General features: G+C 39.4%; 1 protein-coding gene across 3 annotated transcripts in view; it reads left to right on the plus strand.

Annotated features, from left to right (window-relative positions):
- The window catches only part of nhsl2 (NHS like 2), a 134,404-nt gene that overhangs the window by 86,750 nt on the left and 30,429 nt on the right, over positions 1 to 17,225 (plus strand). For all 3 annotated transcript variants that reach the window (XM_023346608.1, XM_023346609.1, XM_023346610.1), the window contains exon 2: positions 9,121 to 9,378. In XM_023346608.1, the coding sequence (XP_023202376.1) occupies positions 9,121 to 9,378 (258 nt within the window). The remainder of the gene's footprint in view (positions 1 to 9,120; positions 9,379 to 17,225) is intronic.

Raw genomic sequence — 17,225 nt, forward strand, 5'->3', positions numbered from 1 at the left:
CAGGAGTACTGCGGACGCTCGCTTCGAGTGTCACTGTAGTCTGCAAATTAGGTTTACTGCACAGCTGTTATTAGCTGGGAGTAAACACAACACACACACACCCACGCTTAAACCGTCGTAAAGATCATTTGAGCCGTTTTTTTTTGGTCAGCAGAGGCGGCGTTATTTAAGACAAACATAAACGAGCCTGCCGAGTACGGGGCTAACGCTAGCGGAAACTAAACAGCCAAAAAAAACACACACACACACACAGGTCAGGATTTTGGGCTAACAACCACAGCATATTTCCTGATGAATGTGTGAATGATACACAAACCTCTCTTTTTTTATTTTGGTTTTTATCATGCATCTGTTTAAAAAAAAAAATATGTGAGAGGACGATGAGACGCAGATGACGGATCGCTTGTGTTTGCCCATTAATCTCTATCTGTGTTTGTGAGTGTGCGGCGTTAACAGCTTGTCTAAATCTCCGTCCTCCACGCCGACACCCCAATGGTTACAGAAGTAAATTAGCATAAGCTTGGAGAGGGAAAAAAACAACTTTGTGGTTTGAAATACAAACACACACACACACACGCACACACACAGACAAGCATTAAGGACCTTGCAAATGCTTGTGGGCGTCGGTGTGTGTGGTCCAGTGATAAATCAGCAATCAGGACATTTGGAGCAATTCTGGTCTACATTTTTCTGTTTAGTCACTGGAAAGATGGGACAAGGAAGTGCACTACCTCATTTTAATGTGGTTTATGCTTGTCTTTCTTTATGCAAATATAGCTATGATGAAACAAGGCCATGGACTTGTTTACAGTGATAAAGATATATGAAGGTTACCATTTCAAAGTAATACATTTTCCTCACAGGATTCATTTTTAAGGCTCAAAGTAAAGCCCCACCCCTCCTGTTACTGAACATTTCTAGCTATCTCGCTGAATGAAGGCTGTTTTACACTTATGAAAATTGAAAAAATCCAGCTGTTTTGGAATGTTTTTGTTCATGGAAACATTTAAAAAAACTTAAATAAATAAGCAATGCTTAGCCTGGTGGGGCACAAGTAAAGTCTGGTGGCCCGCCAGGCTTATAACCCACTTTGGGAAACCCTGGGTATGAATTTGCTATGTTGTTGATGTTAATGTCCACTCATTGGTCAATGTTTTACGAATGTTGGGAATCACATGGCGTCTAGCAAAGTTCAAAGTGAGGATCAAAATGAAAAAGCAAAGGCAGTTGATGTTATATTGGTTATTGGTGTCAGACAGGTAGATTGTGAACCAAGAGCTAACAAAGAATCAGGGACTAGCTTTAAGCAAATACAACTATCACCTCCAAATAATGGTAGAATGAAAATACATGTCAAATACTTGAAGAAACTACAAGGAATCGTGAACCTAAGGAATGACTGGATTATTGAAAGACCAAGTCCAGCAGATTTTGACCAAGTCACAAAACTCAAATAATTCTAAAGTTATTTCTTGAGCATGAAAATAAGCATAACGTAAAAATGTAGTCAGCTCATAACTGTTTTCAACAATGGTGAATATCTGTTCAGAGTTTATGGTAGAGTTGAGGAGCTGTTTGTAAAACAAAAATTGGAAAAAACTCTTCAAGAATAGTTCTTGTTATTGCCCTTTTTTATAATTTAAAATCTGCATTGAACAATTTTAGATGAACGCCATATATTTCCTTACTTTTAAGTTCAACATTTTACATCGGTACAAAATTAAAGGATTCAAATGTTTGACTCGTCATTTTCACTATGTGTATAAAAAAGACATGCCAGGTTGGATTTATGAGCTCCAAGGTTTCTCCTTCTTTTTGAGCACTGGACCATATTGCACAGCATTATGCTTTCAGAACATTTTCTTCAATTTTCTGAAAAGCACTGAGTAGATTTTTTTATATCTGCCCAGTGATGCCCAGAGGCCTTTTCCTGTCCTTTATCCAATTCCTCTATATTACTTTCATTTTTTGATGACACTGCTCTTATATAACCATGGAGGGAAAACAGTTACATCCAGCCAAGACCTTACGTCAACTTTCAGTATTGATAAATTGGGATATTGCTCCTTTTTAATGTTTTTCTAAACCTAAATGTTGAGAGAGATAAAGGTTTACATTTTTTTTTATTTCAATAATGGCAGCACTTTTAGTTGTTCTTTCCAAAAAATTACATAATTTTACAAACAAATGGATTTTCAAATTTCTTTTACATTGCTAGTTAATTCAGTAGCCCAAATGTTTCTTGCAAATGTAGCTAGCTAGGACTTTGAATTTCTTTTTTTCCTTTTTCTATTTGGAATATGATCAGAATTTTATTAAACAGCTTTTATATCAGCTTTTAGTAAAGCTACCTTGATGCAGGAGCATCACTGCTAAAATGGCTAAAGTTGCTAAAATTTGCTAACGTAGCTAGCTGTTATGAAAAAATCAGTTTTTCCCCCTCATTAGCCTTTACTTCAACAACAAAACAGAACATGTAATATTTATTTCTCAAGCTAATGTATATCACTGTGAACTGCTGTGAACCCTGTTTATTTTGTAAGGGATAGCTTAGCTAACATTGCCCCATTTCCTGCGAGGAGCACCCCTCAAAAGCAGCTTATAAATATATCCAGCACTAATCTCCAAAGGGCTGCAGTATTTTACATATTTTACATTTTTATATGAGCTGACAGATTGTGTACATCTGTAGTTCTATGGAAAGGTTATTTTTATAGTTTTGAATCAGTTTTTCTGCTTTTTTTCTCTCTGCTTGGAGAGCAAGTAAAGTGACGCTCTGTAGTAACGTGTTCTTTACGCTTCTAATTCTGAATGGTGCCAACATTGAAGTCAACCCACTAATATTATGGTTTGCGTTGCGTGTTCTTCTGGAGCAGGGCTGTCGGACTCATTTTAAGTTTAGGCCATATAAAGATCATGAATGTTCTCAAACGGCCGATTGTGCTTATAAAACCCATTAACAAACTGTTAAAATATGAATTAATCACTTTGTCTGCATTCGATAAGTACTGCTTTTTCAAACTAATCAACACCTCAAGGATTTTGTTGATTTCGTTTTTTTTCCGTAATCCAAATTACAGATTTGTGGAGCTAATTTGGAAAGAAATTTTGCGATATTTGCGCCTCTGATGGTAAATGTCAGTTTTTGCTACTCTCCATGCTGACCACAAGCTATCGCTTGACATAAAGTACAGTTGAGACAACAACATAGTAGAAGTAAGAAATACTGCCATCTACAGGTGGGAGTTAGCGGTCACTTAGACGCAACGTTTACAACCATTTTTGCGAAGAATTTGCAATAAACTCAATCATGTATTAGCTCAGAAAAGTGCAGAGATCTGTTGATTTTGGGTGAATTTCAGGTGTAGAGGACCACATAATCTTAACATTTTGTGGATAGCAAAAAAAATACACTTTGCCTGTATATAAACCACTGAGTGGACCAGAAAAGCCTGGATGATGATTGTGACATAAAGCTTCACCTTTTGGAGATTTCCCTTCTTATTATTACTCAGGTGAATTTATCATCCTCTGAAAACCAGACGAAGCCATGTGATCTCCATGGATCAACTTGCATGACGTGAAAGGACGTTGATCTGTAATTTGGAGTTAATCTCTGCATGTTTATTTGAGAGATAGTGTCTAACTCTGACAAAATCTCGGTAGTGGTGTGGTTTCGAATGGCGCGTGTGTCCTGTAAGGCTGTGAAAAACCTCGACAGACAGAAGATGGCTCCACTTGTCACGAATTTGCTGAGAGAACGGTGAGGATGCAGCAGAGATGTCTCGGAGGAGATCAGGTAGTTAACACGTTTTTCTCCCTTCGGATCTGGTATCTACAGTAATCTGAGCCACATTTTCAGAAGCTCCCGAGGCTTGTTTGACTCCAGCACGTTATCTCACCCGTCTTGCGAGCGAGTATGAACACACTCACCGCTAGGTCGCACATTTAACTTTTTAAAATCCCACAAGTTCAAACACCCATTGCTTAATTAAACACCGATGAAGGTGGAAAGTAGTTGCTAAGCAGAACAGCTTCGTTTGTGAACAGAGTATATCACAAAATATCCGCACTCAGACAGAAAGGATGTGGCCTTGTTTTCACAAGTGCTTATGAAATAAGAAGGGATCAATATAATGCATTACATAAATCAATGTGGATACTGAGATAGCATTATTTTATTTTATTTTTTTCAGCAATCGATACCCAACAGATTTTATTTTGTCATTTTGGACACATAGTTCAAAGTTTTGTTAATTATACACGTTTCCTCTTAGATTGACGAGATTTCATTTTGTATTGAAGTTTAATGCTGCGAAAGAATATGAAGTGATGGCTGCAGAACAATATTGAAATTCAGACCAAAGTGAAATGAGTTAATCTGCCACAAACAAGCTGATTATGAAAGTCTGTCCACTGAAGCACATTTTCATCTTTACATTACATTACAGTTTGTAGCGACTCAACTTAAGTTATCTTGTAGGCACCTGGAAGGCATCACTTATTTCCTTTTATTCCTCACACACTCACTAATTACTTGCGTGCGCTGGGCAACTGAGGAGTTTCAAGTCTGGTAACCCTTTTAGCGTCAGTGGATGTAGTTTTCATAAAGAGCAATCAAATCCAATAAAAGTTTTTGTAAATGTACTGTAGACGTGTGAAGGAACTTTCTGTTAAGACGTTTAACGTGCAAGTCCTGCATTTTCTACTATATGTCAGTGTTTGTGAGGCTTACTGTAAAAATACAGAACGTTTCACTTTTTTGACAGCTTGTGAATGCAACAAGACATCTATTGTAAAAATATGGAAAATGTCAATTTTTTTGATAAAACAGGAAAGTGAATAAATTACTGTAAAAACCAGTTGACGGAAATGTTTGACCAAAAAATGTCTTGGTAATTTTCAGATTTTTTTCTAATGGAAATTTTTCTTACAGTGTACATACATATACAGTGCATTAGGATAAACACGGATTCCCAAATGGGACACTTACCTTCTGACAAGACCAGCAAAACAATTTGCGAACACAGATTGATCTCGGGAGGAATCATCGCAAAAGAGAGCGTAGCTGATCTGCGTAAAAGTGAAAATGCTCAGTGCAAACTGTCTGCACCCCGAGCAGCAGCAGCAGCAGCAGCAGCAGCAGCAGCAGCAGCAGCAGCAGCAGCAGCAGCTCCGTCTGGCGGAAGCTGATTGTGTGAAAGCCGATTAGGAAAATGAAGCCGGAAGCTGAGAGGGTGAAATTGTGATTCCACACACTGTGACTGGTTTTGTGGGAGAAGATGTCTGCTTTTAGAGCAGACGAGACAGCTGCCGAATGTTTTCACGCCGAACGAGGCGGCGTTCCTTTTCAAGCTTCCCGTTTGCTTTTCCTCAAGAACGCAAAGTAGAAGTACATGTCTGCGTCGAAAGTGATTTGTGTTAAAAAGGGATCTAACTGAAGGAATTTGTTGGGGTTTTTTTTGTCTCGTATTTATAACAATCCAACTGTTTTTGGTGAATAAATGTTAAAACGTTTTTCAGTCCGACTTCTTCATTTAATTTGTCTTTGTAGGTTGTTATAAATTTCACACCCTGTAGATTGGGAGTGTTTAAAGCATTTTGGGGGTCATTTGTGGGACTGATTTTGTGTGGCTGCAGTTCAAAAATGCTACAAAACTGTCCCACTAGCATAGGTTTTACTTTTATTTTTTAATTAAGACAAAATTAAATAAGTTAAATGAATTAAATTCTTCTCACGGTAGCAAAACATTAAGGAAGTAAAACACAAAATATTTGTCTCTTACTATCTAAGTTTTTTCCATTCTCTTTGATTTATTAGTATCTATCTAGTGCCTTTAACCAAAAGCAGACTTTTGATGCTGTCAAATCTGCTTTTAATTAATTGAACTTGGTTAAACACAGCAAGTGTTTTCAAAGATGCAGCGACTCATATCCTGTTCAAAAACTTGTTCTGTTTTTGTTTTTTTTCCCCCAGTCGATCCCAAAAGAATTAGCAAACTGGGTGCATTTCTTTTGGCTAACCAGGCCAAAAGAAATCTAAAACCCTTTCTGAGTTTTAGATTCGCAAGGATCGATTCATCTCTTCCCTACAAAAAATCTCACGACTTGATTTTTACCACCACAGTTTTACATTTCAATAAATAAAGCGACAACAAAGAACAGTTTATATCTCCTTAAAATGTAACAATGACAAAAAGAGTAGGAGAAACATAAATAGCACCGTGAACAAAGTCTCCACATGCAGTTTATGCTTATGTCTACTGCAGTACAGCTGGCTGTTTCCAGGAGTTAGAAAAGTTGACTGACTCTAAAATATGGCAAAGAATTATGTGGGGTTTTTTGTTGGTTTTTTTGGGCAGACAAGCATTGCAGTGAATATCGCATTTCCATCTGGTATCCATAGTTACCACAATTAAATATTAAATTTGAAAGTTTGGGTTAACAGAGTTTTTATGAAAACAGACAAAAATCTTTGGTAGGCTTAACAACGCTATCACCATTTCTTATCAAACATGTATAGCGTTAGCTGCAACCACTGTCAGTGAGAGTTATGCCTCAGTTGTTGTTGTTGTTCCCATTGGACCATCAGCTGTCACAGTTTGTATTGCGTAAGGTTCTGAAAACAAGGCGGCAGGAAGCTATTCTGGATTCAAACAAACTTTGATTTGAACTGAGACTCAGAACAAACCGTGGACATGACAAGAAGCAGCCAAGTTAAGAGAGATTAGCTTATTCTGTTCACATAAGTCAGCTGCTGTTATAAAACGCTTTATTATTCGGTATGTGGGAGTACTTCTACTTACCTAACAACCCAGATCAGGAATATCTAGTTTATAAACTTTAGATCAACATTGTTTGATTCTTTTTCTTCTTTCCTTTGGTTTGTCTTTCCTTCTAATTCATGTAAAGCCCTTTGAATTGCCTTGTCGCTGAAAATGTGCTATATAAATAAAATTACCTTACCTGGCTGGTTTTATCTGCTCGGCTTTGATTGCCTGCAATGTGGTCTGTCAATATTTCTGGAATATTTTAGTGCCTATTTTTGAGTTTTTGTTGATTGAGCAATGTGTCTTATGATTGTACCCTTTGAATTTCGCCAGCTCTATTTTTCTTTGTGTGATTAACTTTGTATTTGTTGTTCATAAACCAGGAACTATATTTTTTATTCCTAAGGTTTAGTTACTGAACGGCTGATCTGTTGCAGGTCAGTTAATGGAATAATTGTTGAAGGCCTTCATGGAAAAAAATTTTATTCTGTCGGTTCAGATTGAATCAGAGTGAACTGAGGTCAAGTGGTGAGTTAAAACTCATCTCGTCTGCATCAATAATGTATTGAACTGCAGATATGAATTATATTGAACGTAAAGCAAAGATACCAGACCCTTGAGATCATCAGATGTTAGAAGAAGACTGCTTCTGTCAGAGGAGACTGTGTGGAAAAAAAAGTGTTGTAATACATTCAGCCTTCTTGTTATCTACTCAAAGCTTCACTCTCTCTCATCATCTTGCGGTCTGAGTTTGCTTTCGAACAGTTTCTTGCAACTTTTTTCACTCTCTGTGACTTTATTTTAATCACATTTCATTATGCTCAAAATAGCTACCCCATGAGTGATCTTCACTCAGTAACGGCATTCACACCAAAGAGTGTTATTCTGCACACCACCTGGCTTTCACTTAAACACTTAACTTTTCACCTGGCGATCAAATAAATGTCAGGGTTTTGGGTTTCAATCTGAAAATTTGTGTTACGTTAAGTTAGTTTGTTGAATATATAGAGGGGCCAGATATCTATAGGTTTGTAAGAACGTTAAGTAACCCTTAAAGAAGACTTTCATCTCTCACCGGTGTCTGTTAAAGTTACCTTGCTGCTCTCTTTAGCTGGGTTACATTACAAATGTCTTTGTCTAATATTTTGCTAATGTCAATAACAAGAAAAAATTGTGATGTTTGGAAATCATGAGTGAGCGTGCTTTCTGTGATTAAAAATCTGTGGGTTCAACACGTTCCAGTGACTGAATATTTTATGAACTATGTGATGTTCTGGTGTAGCCACCTACCGATTGTCAGACAAACAACCCCAAAACATCCTCCTCCTCCTACTTCCTGTCTTCTTCATCGTTTCCGCCAGTAGTAACATCCGGCTGTTGATCACGTGACTTGTGTGATTGCGGTCACATCTGTTTCCATACAGTGGAAAAATCTCCTCATTCTAGCACAACAACATTTTGTCGAAAAACTCTTCTTTTTTCCAATTAGCAAATTTATTTTAGTAATTTCAATTTGCGCACTTTTATTGTTGATGGAAACGCAGCTAGTGACATGTCAGGCAGAGAGACAGTCAGTGACTGAACGTCTCTGATCAGTTCATTGATTAGAAACAGATCAGAATCATACATTCCCATCATGTTTTGGGTTGTTTCTTTCTGTTTTGTTTTCCACTCTTGTTCTAATAAACCCCAACATCTCAGTCCTCCTCCCTTCTAGTATCAGATTTCTTCTTCTCCTCCCACTCTTGATCTTCTTTCTCTCCCAGTTCTTCATTTTTGCCTGTTTTTTGTATCCTCTCATCCCGCTCTGGCCTGATGTATCCTCCTCCTCATCCCCTCCCTCTGCCTTCCCTCTATCTTCCTCTAACTCCTTTCCCTGGCTAATTAAGCAAACCTCTCTGATTCCCCTCCAAATCCGTTCTGTACTTTTCTCTCCTCCTCTTTGCCTTAATGAAGTTTTCTTTTTTTAAAAAATTATGAATTCTTTCCTTCCTTCTTTTCCTCTTTCCTAGGTCCTTGTTTTCCCTGACAACAAATAATGTTATGTAATCTACGTCTCTGGGTATTAGATATGCAAATCATGCGTTTTTATTTATATGTGTGGTTTTCTCTCTCTCTCTCTCCTCCTATTTTTTTTCTGCACCTCACCCTCCCGCTCCTCATGATCAACTCTTTTCTTCTCCTCTTTGCTCGTTTCCTTCCCACTTTTCCCTACAATGTTCCTACTCTCCTCCTTATCTCTGTCTTTCCCTTCCTCGTCTCTCCATCCATCTATCACCTCCTCTCACTGTTCCTCCCTCCCTCCTTCTCGTGCCCTCCTCTCCTCCCTCGCGCTCCCTTTCTCCTCCAGCCGCCAGCGGTCTCGAGCCAGAGAGCGGAAGGCGCGGTGGCAGCAACAGCGTCAGCAGCCACGGCGACGGTAACCACAGCAGTGGCGGCGGCGGCGGCGGAGGCAGTAGCGGCGAAGGCAGCAGCGGCGGCGGCAGCGCGGCCCATTTCAGGTCTCCATGGCAACAGAGCGTGAACGTGTTCGGCTCGTGGAGCAGGCCGGAGTGTGTCGAGGAGCTGCACCAGCAGGCGCAGCTCAACCTCCAGAGCCTGCTGCAAGGTAAGGACGGACGGACGGATGTCAAAAGAAATAAAAGGAGGAGAGGCGAGAATGGGCGTGTAGACGGATGGAGTAAGAGTGTGTGTTTTGGGTGTGTGTGTGTGCTGTGTTTTGAGTGGGTGGGAGAGGCGTTGAAGCAGGGGTGGATGGCAGAGTGTTTACTGCGCTGATATGGGTGTGTGACGGCCACCTTGAACATGCTTGCGCGTGTGTGTTTGCATGCAGATATGAAGCCTGTGGACGTGCGCGTGTTGTTTTCACCCGTTACCATGTGGTTTTATTGCACCGTAGGGTGTGTGTGCGTGTGTGTGTGTGTGTGTGTGTGTGTGTGTGTGTGTGCTCTCACAATCACCTTGCAGGCTTGTTTTAAATCACCCTGCTCTGTGTTAACTAAACACTTGATGGAACTGATGGGTTGCGTCTCGCTGTGAGATAAGTTTTCAGCGTCGGAAATGATTGGTGTTTTTAATAGGTGGGACATTGAGATTTTGTTATTCACCTCTGATTTTTGTGAGCGTTCATCGTGTGTGTGTGTGTCTGAGTGGGTGCGCGTGCATATTCACCCTCTTAAAGGACCCAGGCCATCATTTTTGGTCTCAGGTAGCTTTTGTTTTTTTTCCCCTCTAGTCCAATTGTAACCAGTTAGTTCTTTCACTTGCTCTTTTTTTTATCGCTCCTGATGTGACTCATGCTCTGTTTGCCTGCCATCATTGTAATTACCGCTGGTTGTTCACTAAATGGACATAAGCTTGATGTAGGTAAAAAAAAAAAAAAGAAAAGAAAAAGGCAATGTGACAACCTTAACACTTTGGGGAGGCTATAAATGAGAGAGCGAATCCTTCAATTCATCACATGCATGTTCGCTATAGTAAGCCACTTTTATGAAAAGTGGTGTGTGCTGAATTTTGCAGCGAGGTGTGGGGATATAATAAGTAAGACTACAGTGCGTCACTGATGGCTAATTCTGGCCAACCCCAAAAAAGAAACGCCACAAAAGAACAATGTATAACGTCTTCTGCTTGGAGTCTGAAAAAGAACTAACACAACTCATCAGACCTCAAACTTTAATTTACTGTACATAACAACAATAATAAAGATAGAAACTTTATTTCAGACTCAAACAGGCTCACATAACCACAACCAACCGAAAACAAGGTCATATACAATTTATTGTAAAGTCACCTAAAAGTGACTTTCGGTTAAATAAATAAAAAGTTGAAAGTGCTTTAGGTCACAAAAACATAATACAGTAGCAAGTTATGAAACATTACATTTGGTCAGGTGTCATCGTTGAAATCATCAAATATATTGATCAAGGTTCCACTAACTCCTAATCAAATTCAACATTACTTGATTGATCCCAAAGGGAAATTAAATGTTTTCATGTTTTCAGCTTTTCTTTAGAGAAACTCAGTGATTTGGCAGTTTGTCCGTTTTCTGGACGTTTGTCCCAAATTTGTGGATGTTGGAAGCTGAATGCGTCTTCATGTTACATGTGATCTCAGAAACAAGACATAGTGGAGGTAATGTAAGGATGTGAGGCTCCTTTGCCTCCTCAATACCCGGACGACTTGCCTTAATCGACGTAATCACGACTTCTGCTCTCTACCAGAACATCCTGCAGGGGAAAGTCCAGCCGTCAGTGCAGAACTATTGCTTAAAACTTTGGTTATGCAACACGAATGATTCAAAACTCCCCAGAAAACAAGTTAAGTTTTGAAGTGGCCTATCCAAAGTCTGGTCTTAAATTCTGTAACGTAACCTTAAAAACGACGTTCATACTCATAAATCCTCAAACTGGGCAAATTTGAAGCTTTTCTACAGAGTAGAGTTCAGTTTTCTGTTTCTACTCTAGTCATCTCTATCCAAAATTAAAATCTATTTGACGAATTGGTGACAAAAAAAGCAAAAACCCTTTTTCACAGCGCTGTATGCCATGTGGATGTAGTTTGCCCTAAATCAGAAGCTTGATCGCCTCGATAACTTCAAGAAAAGCACAAGCTTTGTGGCTAAATTTCCAGTTTTTGTGAGGCTTTGCGTTTTGTTTTCTCTTGTCTCTCTTGGCTCAATGAACCCTAATCTTGTCTATAGAAGAAGTTGTGTTGTGTTTTCAAACAGCTTCTTCCTCTGACTTCATTATTAAAAATCTCACTGATACTGAAGATAGCTAGCTCTGACTTTTCTTTCTGAGGTAAGAACTTCCCCACCGTAGAGTGTTGTTGTCACTGATTGAAGAATCAATCTGGCCGAGGACTGGCATTGTTTCCTCTAGTCTTCAAGGGAAGACAGGTAAAAATGACAATCAATGACTAATGAAGGCTTTGTAAGTTACTGAGCTACTGAAACATACGTTTGCTAAAAGTTGTAGAGCAAGTTGCTCCAGTTGCTGAGTTTTCAGGCGCCTGTTCGTTCGGCACGTTGATGTTTTAGGCTTATCGACGACTCCGCCGCCTCGTCTCTGCTGCACATATAAAATTTTGATGAATCCGTCAATCTTGCATCAACATTGCAGAGTGAATGCTGATTTGAATGTGGAAATGCGGTATGAAAATTTCATTCCGTTTCACCTTTGGTGTACGAGCAACGCTTGATGCAACTCGATTAGGAGCCACGCTGCTCTTCTGCTTGCTCATGCTCCTCTTTATTGTCTCTAATCAATTGTTTTCCATTTAATAAAAGCTCTCTGAACAGGATGTGTACAAAGGGAAAGTACTTTTGAAGGAGCCGATTAATTCACAGCGCGACATTTCCAAGCCCAACTTTGGGCACATCTTGTCACGTCGCAACCACAAACTTCAGTGTGTCCAATCTGGATTTTATGTGACAGGCCAGCACAAAGTGGTGCATAAAGGAGAAGCAGAAGGAAAACAATGCTTCTTTTCGAACCGTCTCACGATTGGAAATCTTTAAAAGGTGGCTGCATTCGTATTCTTGAGCCCGTACTTTGTGGAATCACCTTTCACTACAATAACAGCTGTATTCGTGTTGGGGAACAGCTGGGCCAACTTTGCTCTGCTTGATGTAGAGACAGACTTAGTCACCCACTCTTTCCAACTCAGCTAAAGCTCAATCAGGCTGGACTTGAACTAGGACTTCGTCTAACGATTATTTTGTTAATCATTAGTTGCAGCCCTAATGTCAGAATAATCGATTATTCTTCAATAAAATATTGAAAATATGTAAAAATCGCCAGTAAACGAATAATTCAATTTCTTTATAAAATTAGAAAATAAACATTGTATTGCCTTAAATGCAATAAGATAGCATTTCTTTAGCATGTGGTTGAAAATTTTCACAAGACTGCATTGGGCGGAAAAGACGAAAAAGACGACAGGATGATGGCGCTGCATGCTCTGTAATGACGTATCGTGTCAACAAACTTTTTCACTTGTGATTTCAATTGCGTTTCTTCTTTATAAGGGGTCAGTGCAATCCCAAAATTGTCTTTTTCCGACTTTAACAGAACATCAACAAAGTTTTGCGGACATTTGTAATGGCAGCTGCAAACCCATCGAGTAATTTCACCCCAAGAACAACGGAGCGACGTGATTCTTACACCTGCCCCAAATCTTGCAGTTTGTTTCACATCCACATGACGATAAGTTGTTTGGAAATCCCTTAAAAGCAGACGCAGTGAATTATTAATGCCTCCTTTGAACCACATGTTGTGTTTTAGGAATGATAGCTTTGCAGCCCTTCAGGTATTTGTACTCGCGTTCTTACAGACTTTAGGAAGACAGAGAACTGATGAAAAATGAGGCATTCTCGGAGCTCAGGTGTTTCTGATCAGGCCATACATGAGAAGATGTTCCCACATCATCATTTGACCATTTTCCGATCACGTTACTAAGATTTCAGATATCATTTGCTTCTGTTTGATTTGTTCCGTTACAGCTGTCCCATCTTACATCTCTGTCTCTCTCCTCTTTTCTATCCATCCCCTTTGCCGTTTTTTAAATGTTCTTTTTCTCTCTCTGCGTGTGTTTATGTGTGTATTACGCCCGGTATTGTCTGAGACAGGCTGGCGTCTTGTGTACGATGAAAATAAGATGGATGAAAACACTCGTGGGTGGATGGCATCAATGGTCGCGCAGAACATGCGTGTGTGACTTCTCCGTCGCTCGGCGTTCCTCTCACTCCCTGCTGTGTGTGTGTGTGTGTCAGTATTGTGTAAGTTTCTATACGTCTCCCCGCTTTGCGTGTCTGTTTGGGCGTCTGTTATATAACACGGAGGCGAACCAGCTGTGGTTTCCCTGGCCGTCCTCGCTCTCCCGCTGGCCTCGGCTCCATAAAATATTCATGCTCTCGCCCGCTCCTCAACACTCTTCTTCTGCCCTCCATATTTATGAAGCCGGCCGTCTACCTCTGGTGTTAGGCGGATTTGAGATCCTCGTGGCCGGAAAGATTTATGCAAGATTTATTTTACTTGTCGCCGCTGAGCGCGCGCGGCAGTGATACTCCCGGTCATCGGCCGGCTAAGCATTAGCATATGAAGCATTAGCATACCGGGGCGTGTTCTTAAAGGACAAACAGTATTTGGCGTCTCTTTCATTCTCAAAAAACAAACAAACAAAAAAACAAAAAAAAATTGTCTTCTGGAAAAGGCAGAATAAGAGATTCTCTATAAAAATAAGAGATATTATTACCTGTGACCAGACTGGAACCAGAAGACCAGACTCAGAATATAATTCAGCCACAGACTGAACGATCAGTGATGTTAACTCTCAACAAGACTTTAGCAGGTTCATTTCAAGTTTTTGGCAAGACCAGACGGGAAGAATTTAGAAAATTCAGACATCCTGCCATTAATCCCGACTCAGATCTCCTTTAAAATGCGTCTCAGGCCTAATCCATTCACCACCGCCCCAACCACTTCTGAGCCCCTCTTGCTGGAATTGGAGAAAAAAAACCAAAACCTTTTCATAAAGGCATATTTGGGTCATTATAGGAGCAAGCTAACTCAGTTGTTGTTCCGAGTATTTTACTAAACATGGTGCCCAACGTGATTTTCATTAACCTACATTTATCACCAAGTGTTCAAAGCTGGTACATTCCAGTGTTGACAGATGAACTCTCCAACTCAGATGTACAAAAACAAGACGTTTCAACCCACTTCTTTCCTCTCCGCTCTCAAATCTATATCGCTGCTAAGAGCTTCTCCATTTTCCAAGATATATACAGCGGCCGCATCTTAATTGCATTTATCAAGTCTCCACGACCGTTAATCACCAGATGTTTAAGTTTACCCTTTGGATTAATAGTCCACTTTTCATTCCTTACGTCTCTTTGTCTTTGCAGCCAGACAGGGTTCCTGCTTCGTAGCTCTACGATGAATCATGAAGAAAAGCTTAAATATTCATATTTGTTTCTCCTCCTCTGCACTTTGCATATTTTATAAGTCTTTCTTCAGGTGGCTTTTATTCAATTCTACATTTCAGTAGAACTATTTCACCGTGTTGGTGTAGTGTTTGCTTAATTTGTGCATGATAAGTTGCACTAAAAGTGAACGGTGAAGCTCTGGCGGCTTTTTGTGGTGAATCTGCTTAATTTGACAGCTGAAGTCTTGATCAGTTAGGTCGATGCCTCGGATGCTTTTATCGCACTACGCCGCTTTGATTTCATAATTTGTTGTAATGAGTTATTCCGGTGCTCAGACAGACGAAAGGGAAGAAAGATTAAGTCTTATTTCCCTGGCATGAACCCAGCAGACTGCGAGATGCAACAGGTTGGAGCAAACAGCAAGCGATGGTGGTGCTCAGACTCAACACCTCCATTTCAGAGGAATTGGTGGATTTCCAACTGATGCCAGTTATCAAACTGATCCGTCAAGTTCAGTTTGTTATTCAGATTAGTTAAGAATAAAGTTTTCTAATCTAAGAAAACCAAGCAGATGCGCCTCCACTTACCATAAAATTGCGCAAATTGGAATTCCGAAAATAAATTCGCTCAACGAAAACACGGCAATTTTGAAAAAATAAAACAAAAAACGTTTTTGACGAAGAGTTTTTGAGATGATGAGGTTGTTTAAATTGTTGAGATCAACGTTTTTCACAAAACTGCAGTGGGAAAACCTTTTTTTTTTCCCCACATCACACAGGTCATGTGACCAATAACAAGATGCTAGTGCTGGCGGAAAAATCCAAAGAAGAAACCATAAAGTGACAGGAGGATGATGGCGCGACGTGTTTTTTAAAGACTTATTGAGTGAACAAACTTATTTACGTGTGACTTTCATCGCGTTTCTTATGTAATGGAAACACAGCAATTGCAAAATTGTTGTTTTTTTAATGTTAGCAGAATATTTATAAAGTTTTGCACACAATTTTAATGGAAATGCAGCTACTGACTTTCAGCATTCACTCACGCCTCTCGATGGACAGTAAATTATATTTGCATGCATGTAGCGACAGTGGCAAGAAAAACTTCTCTTTAATGGAGATAATCCTCTGGAAGCTCAGTAAAACAACAATATATGTATTTTTTATTCAGTCTAATTCTATGGGACTAGCAGAAAAGTGCTTCAGTTTTCCCTAAATTAGAAATGTTGAATCACAGCATTAAAATTTCATGTGACATAAAGCTCTTTTGTTCATTGAGCAGTGCTTATATTTTCCCTGTTTTCATACTGAAGCGATTGAAGCCATACTGATCAGAAGATAAAAAGAAAATCTGGGCATTAATGTTTTTTTTTTAATAAGAGGAGTATATTTGGAAAGATAAAGGAGTTTCTCCCCCCGTTTTTCTGCGTTTCGGCCTCTAAAATGACAAGCATAACGAGTCAATTGCTAATTCAAAGCCACACCATTTTGAGACTTGTGCGCTAATGGTTTTGCTATGAAGGAAACAGAAAACCTTAAAATCGTAACTCATTATTTATTAGTTCACAACATAAAAGGAAAAAACTTTTTTGTGTAGATTAGAGACTAAGTCTTGGAACTGAACAAAATACTTTGTTTGGCATTTAACATTAAGAGGTCAATAAAATAAATCTTTTATCTGAGCTAGTCTTTTATGACTGTGATTCCTTAACGTTGTAGTTCTATTAGGTTAATGTTTAGTCCTTACTTGGCATTTTTGTCACTTCCATTTTCCGTTCTAAATCACATGTGTATCCAATTGTTTTAAAACCAGTCATATCTGGTTTTCGTGACATTGGTAAAAGACGTGGGTCGTGATTCTGCAAACAAAAATGCCAGATGCGGTAAATCAGAAAGTAACCAATGTCTGAAAATTATGATTTTGAACTTATGAAAGAAGTTTGTGTCACTGAAGTGCATCACGTCACAATGCCGCCACTTCACATCTTAAGCAGATTTTCCTACAGTACGCTGCGGTGTGACGTCAATGTTCTTCTTCTGCGCATGCGGGTCGCTTTCAGAACCATTCACACCCAAGTCTCATTGCGGTCGGGTTTGATTAGTAGTATGAAGGAGCACGCAAAAAAAAAAAAAAGAATTTAAATTAAAAATCCGATTTCAGGTAACAATCGTAAGTGAGCATCAAGACCTGATTGTGACACCAAATGCAAGTGAAGCTCTCCTCTGTTCTAACCTTCTGATTTAGCAGAGCCTGATTGTGTTAGTGTGCGTTCATCACTGCGTAAAGCAGTGAGAGAAAGTCACTGATAAGTTTTGGGAAAGCTTCCAGTAGGTTCCAGGAAGGTAGACACTTACTTTACGGAAAGTCTTTGGCTGATTTAAAGACACAACATTCCAGGTTTTGGGAGACAACAGTGTAAGTTCACTAAAAGTGCCCAATAAAAATTCTTGAAACTACCCTTTAAAAAACAAGAAATTACCCAATAAGTTGTGGTAGAGTAACGAACCACATGAGTTTTCCAAATGTAC

The sequence above is a fragment of the Xiphophorus maculatus genome, chromosome 14 (assembly GCF_002775205.1).
Source record: "Xiphophorus maculatus strain JP 163 A chromosome 14, X_maculatus-5.0-male, whole genome shotgun sequence".
NCBI lineage: Eukaryota > Metazoa > Chordata > Actinopteri > Cyprinodontiformes > Poeciliidae > Xiphophorus > Xiphophorus maculatus.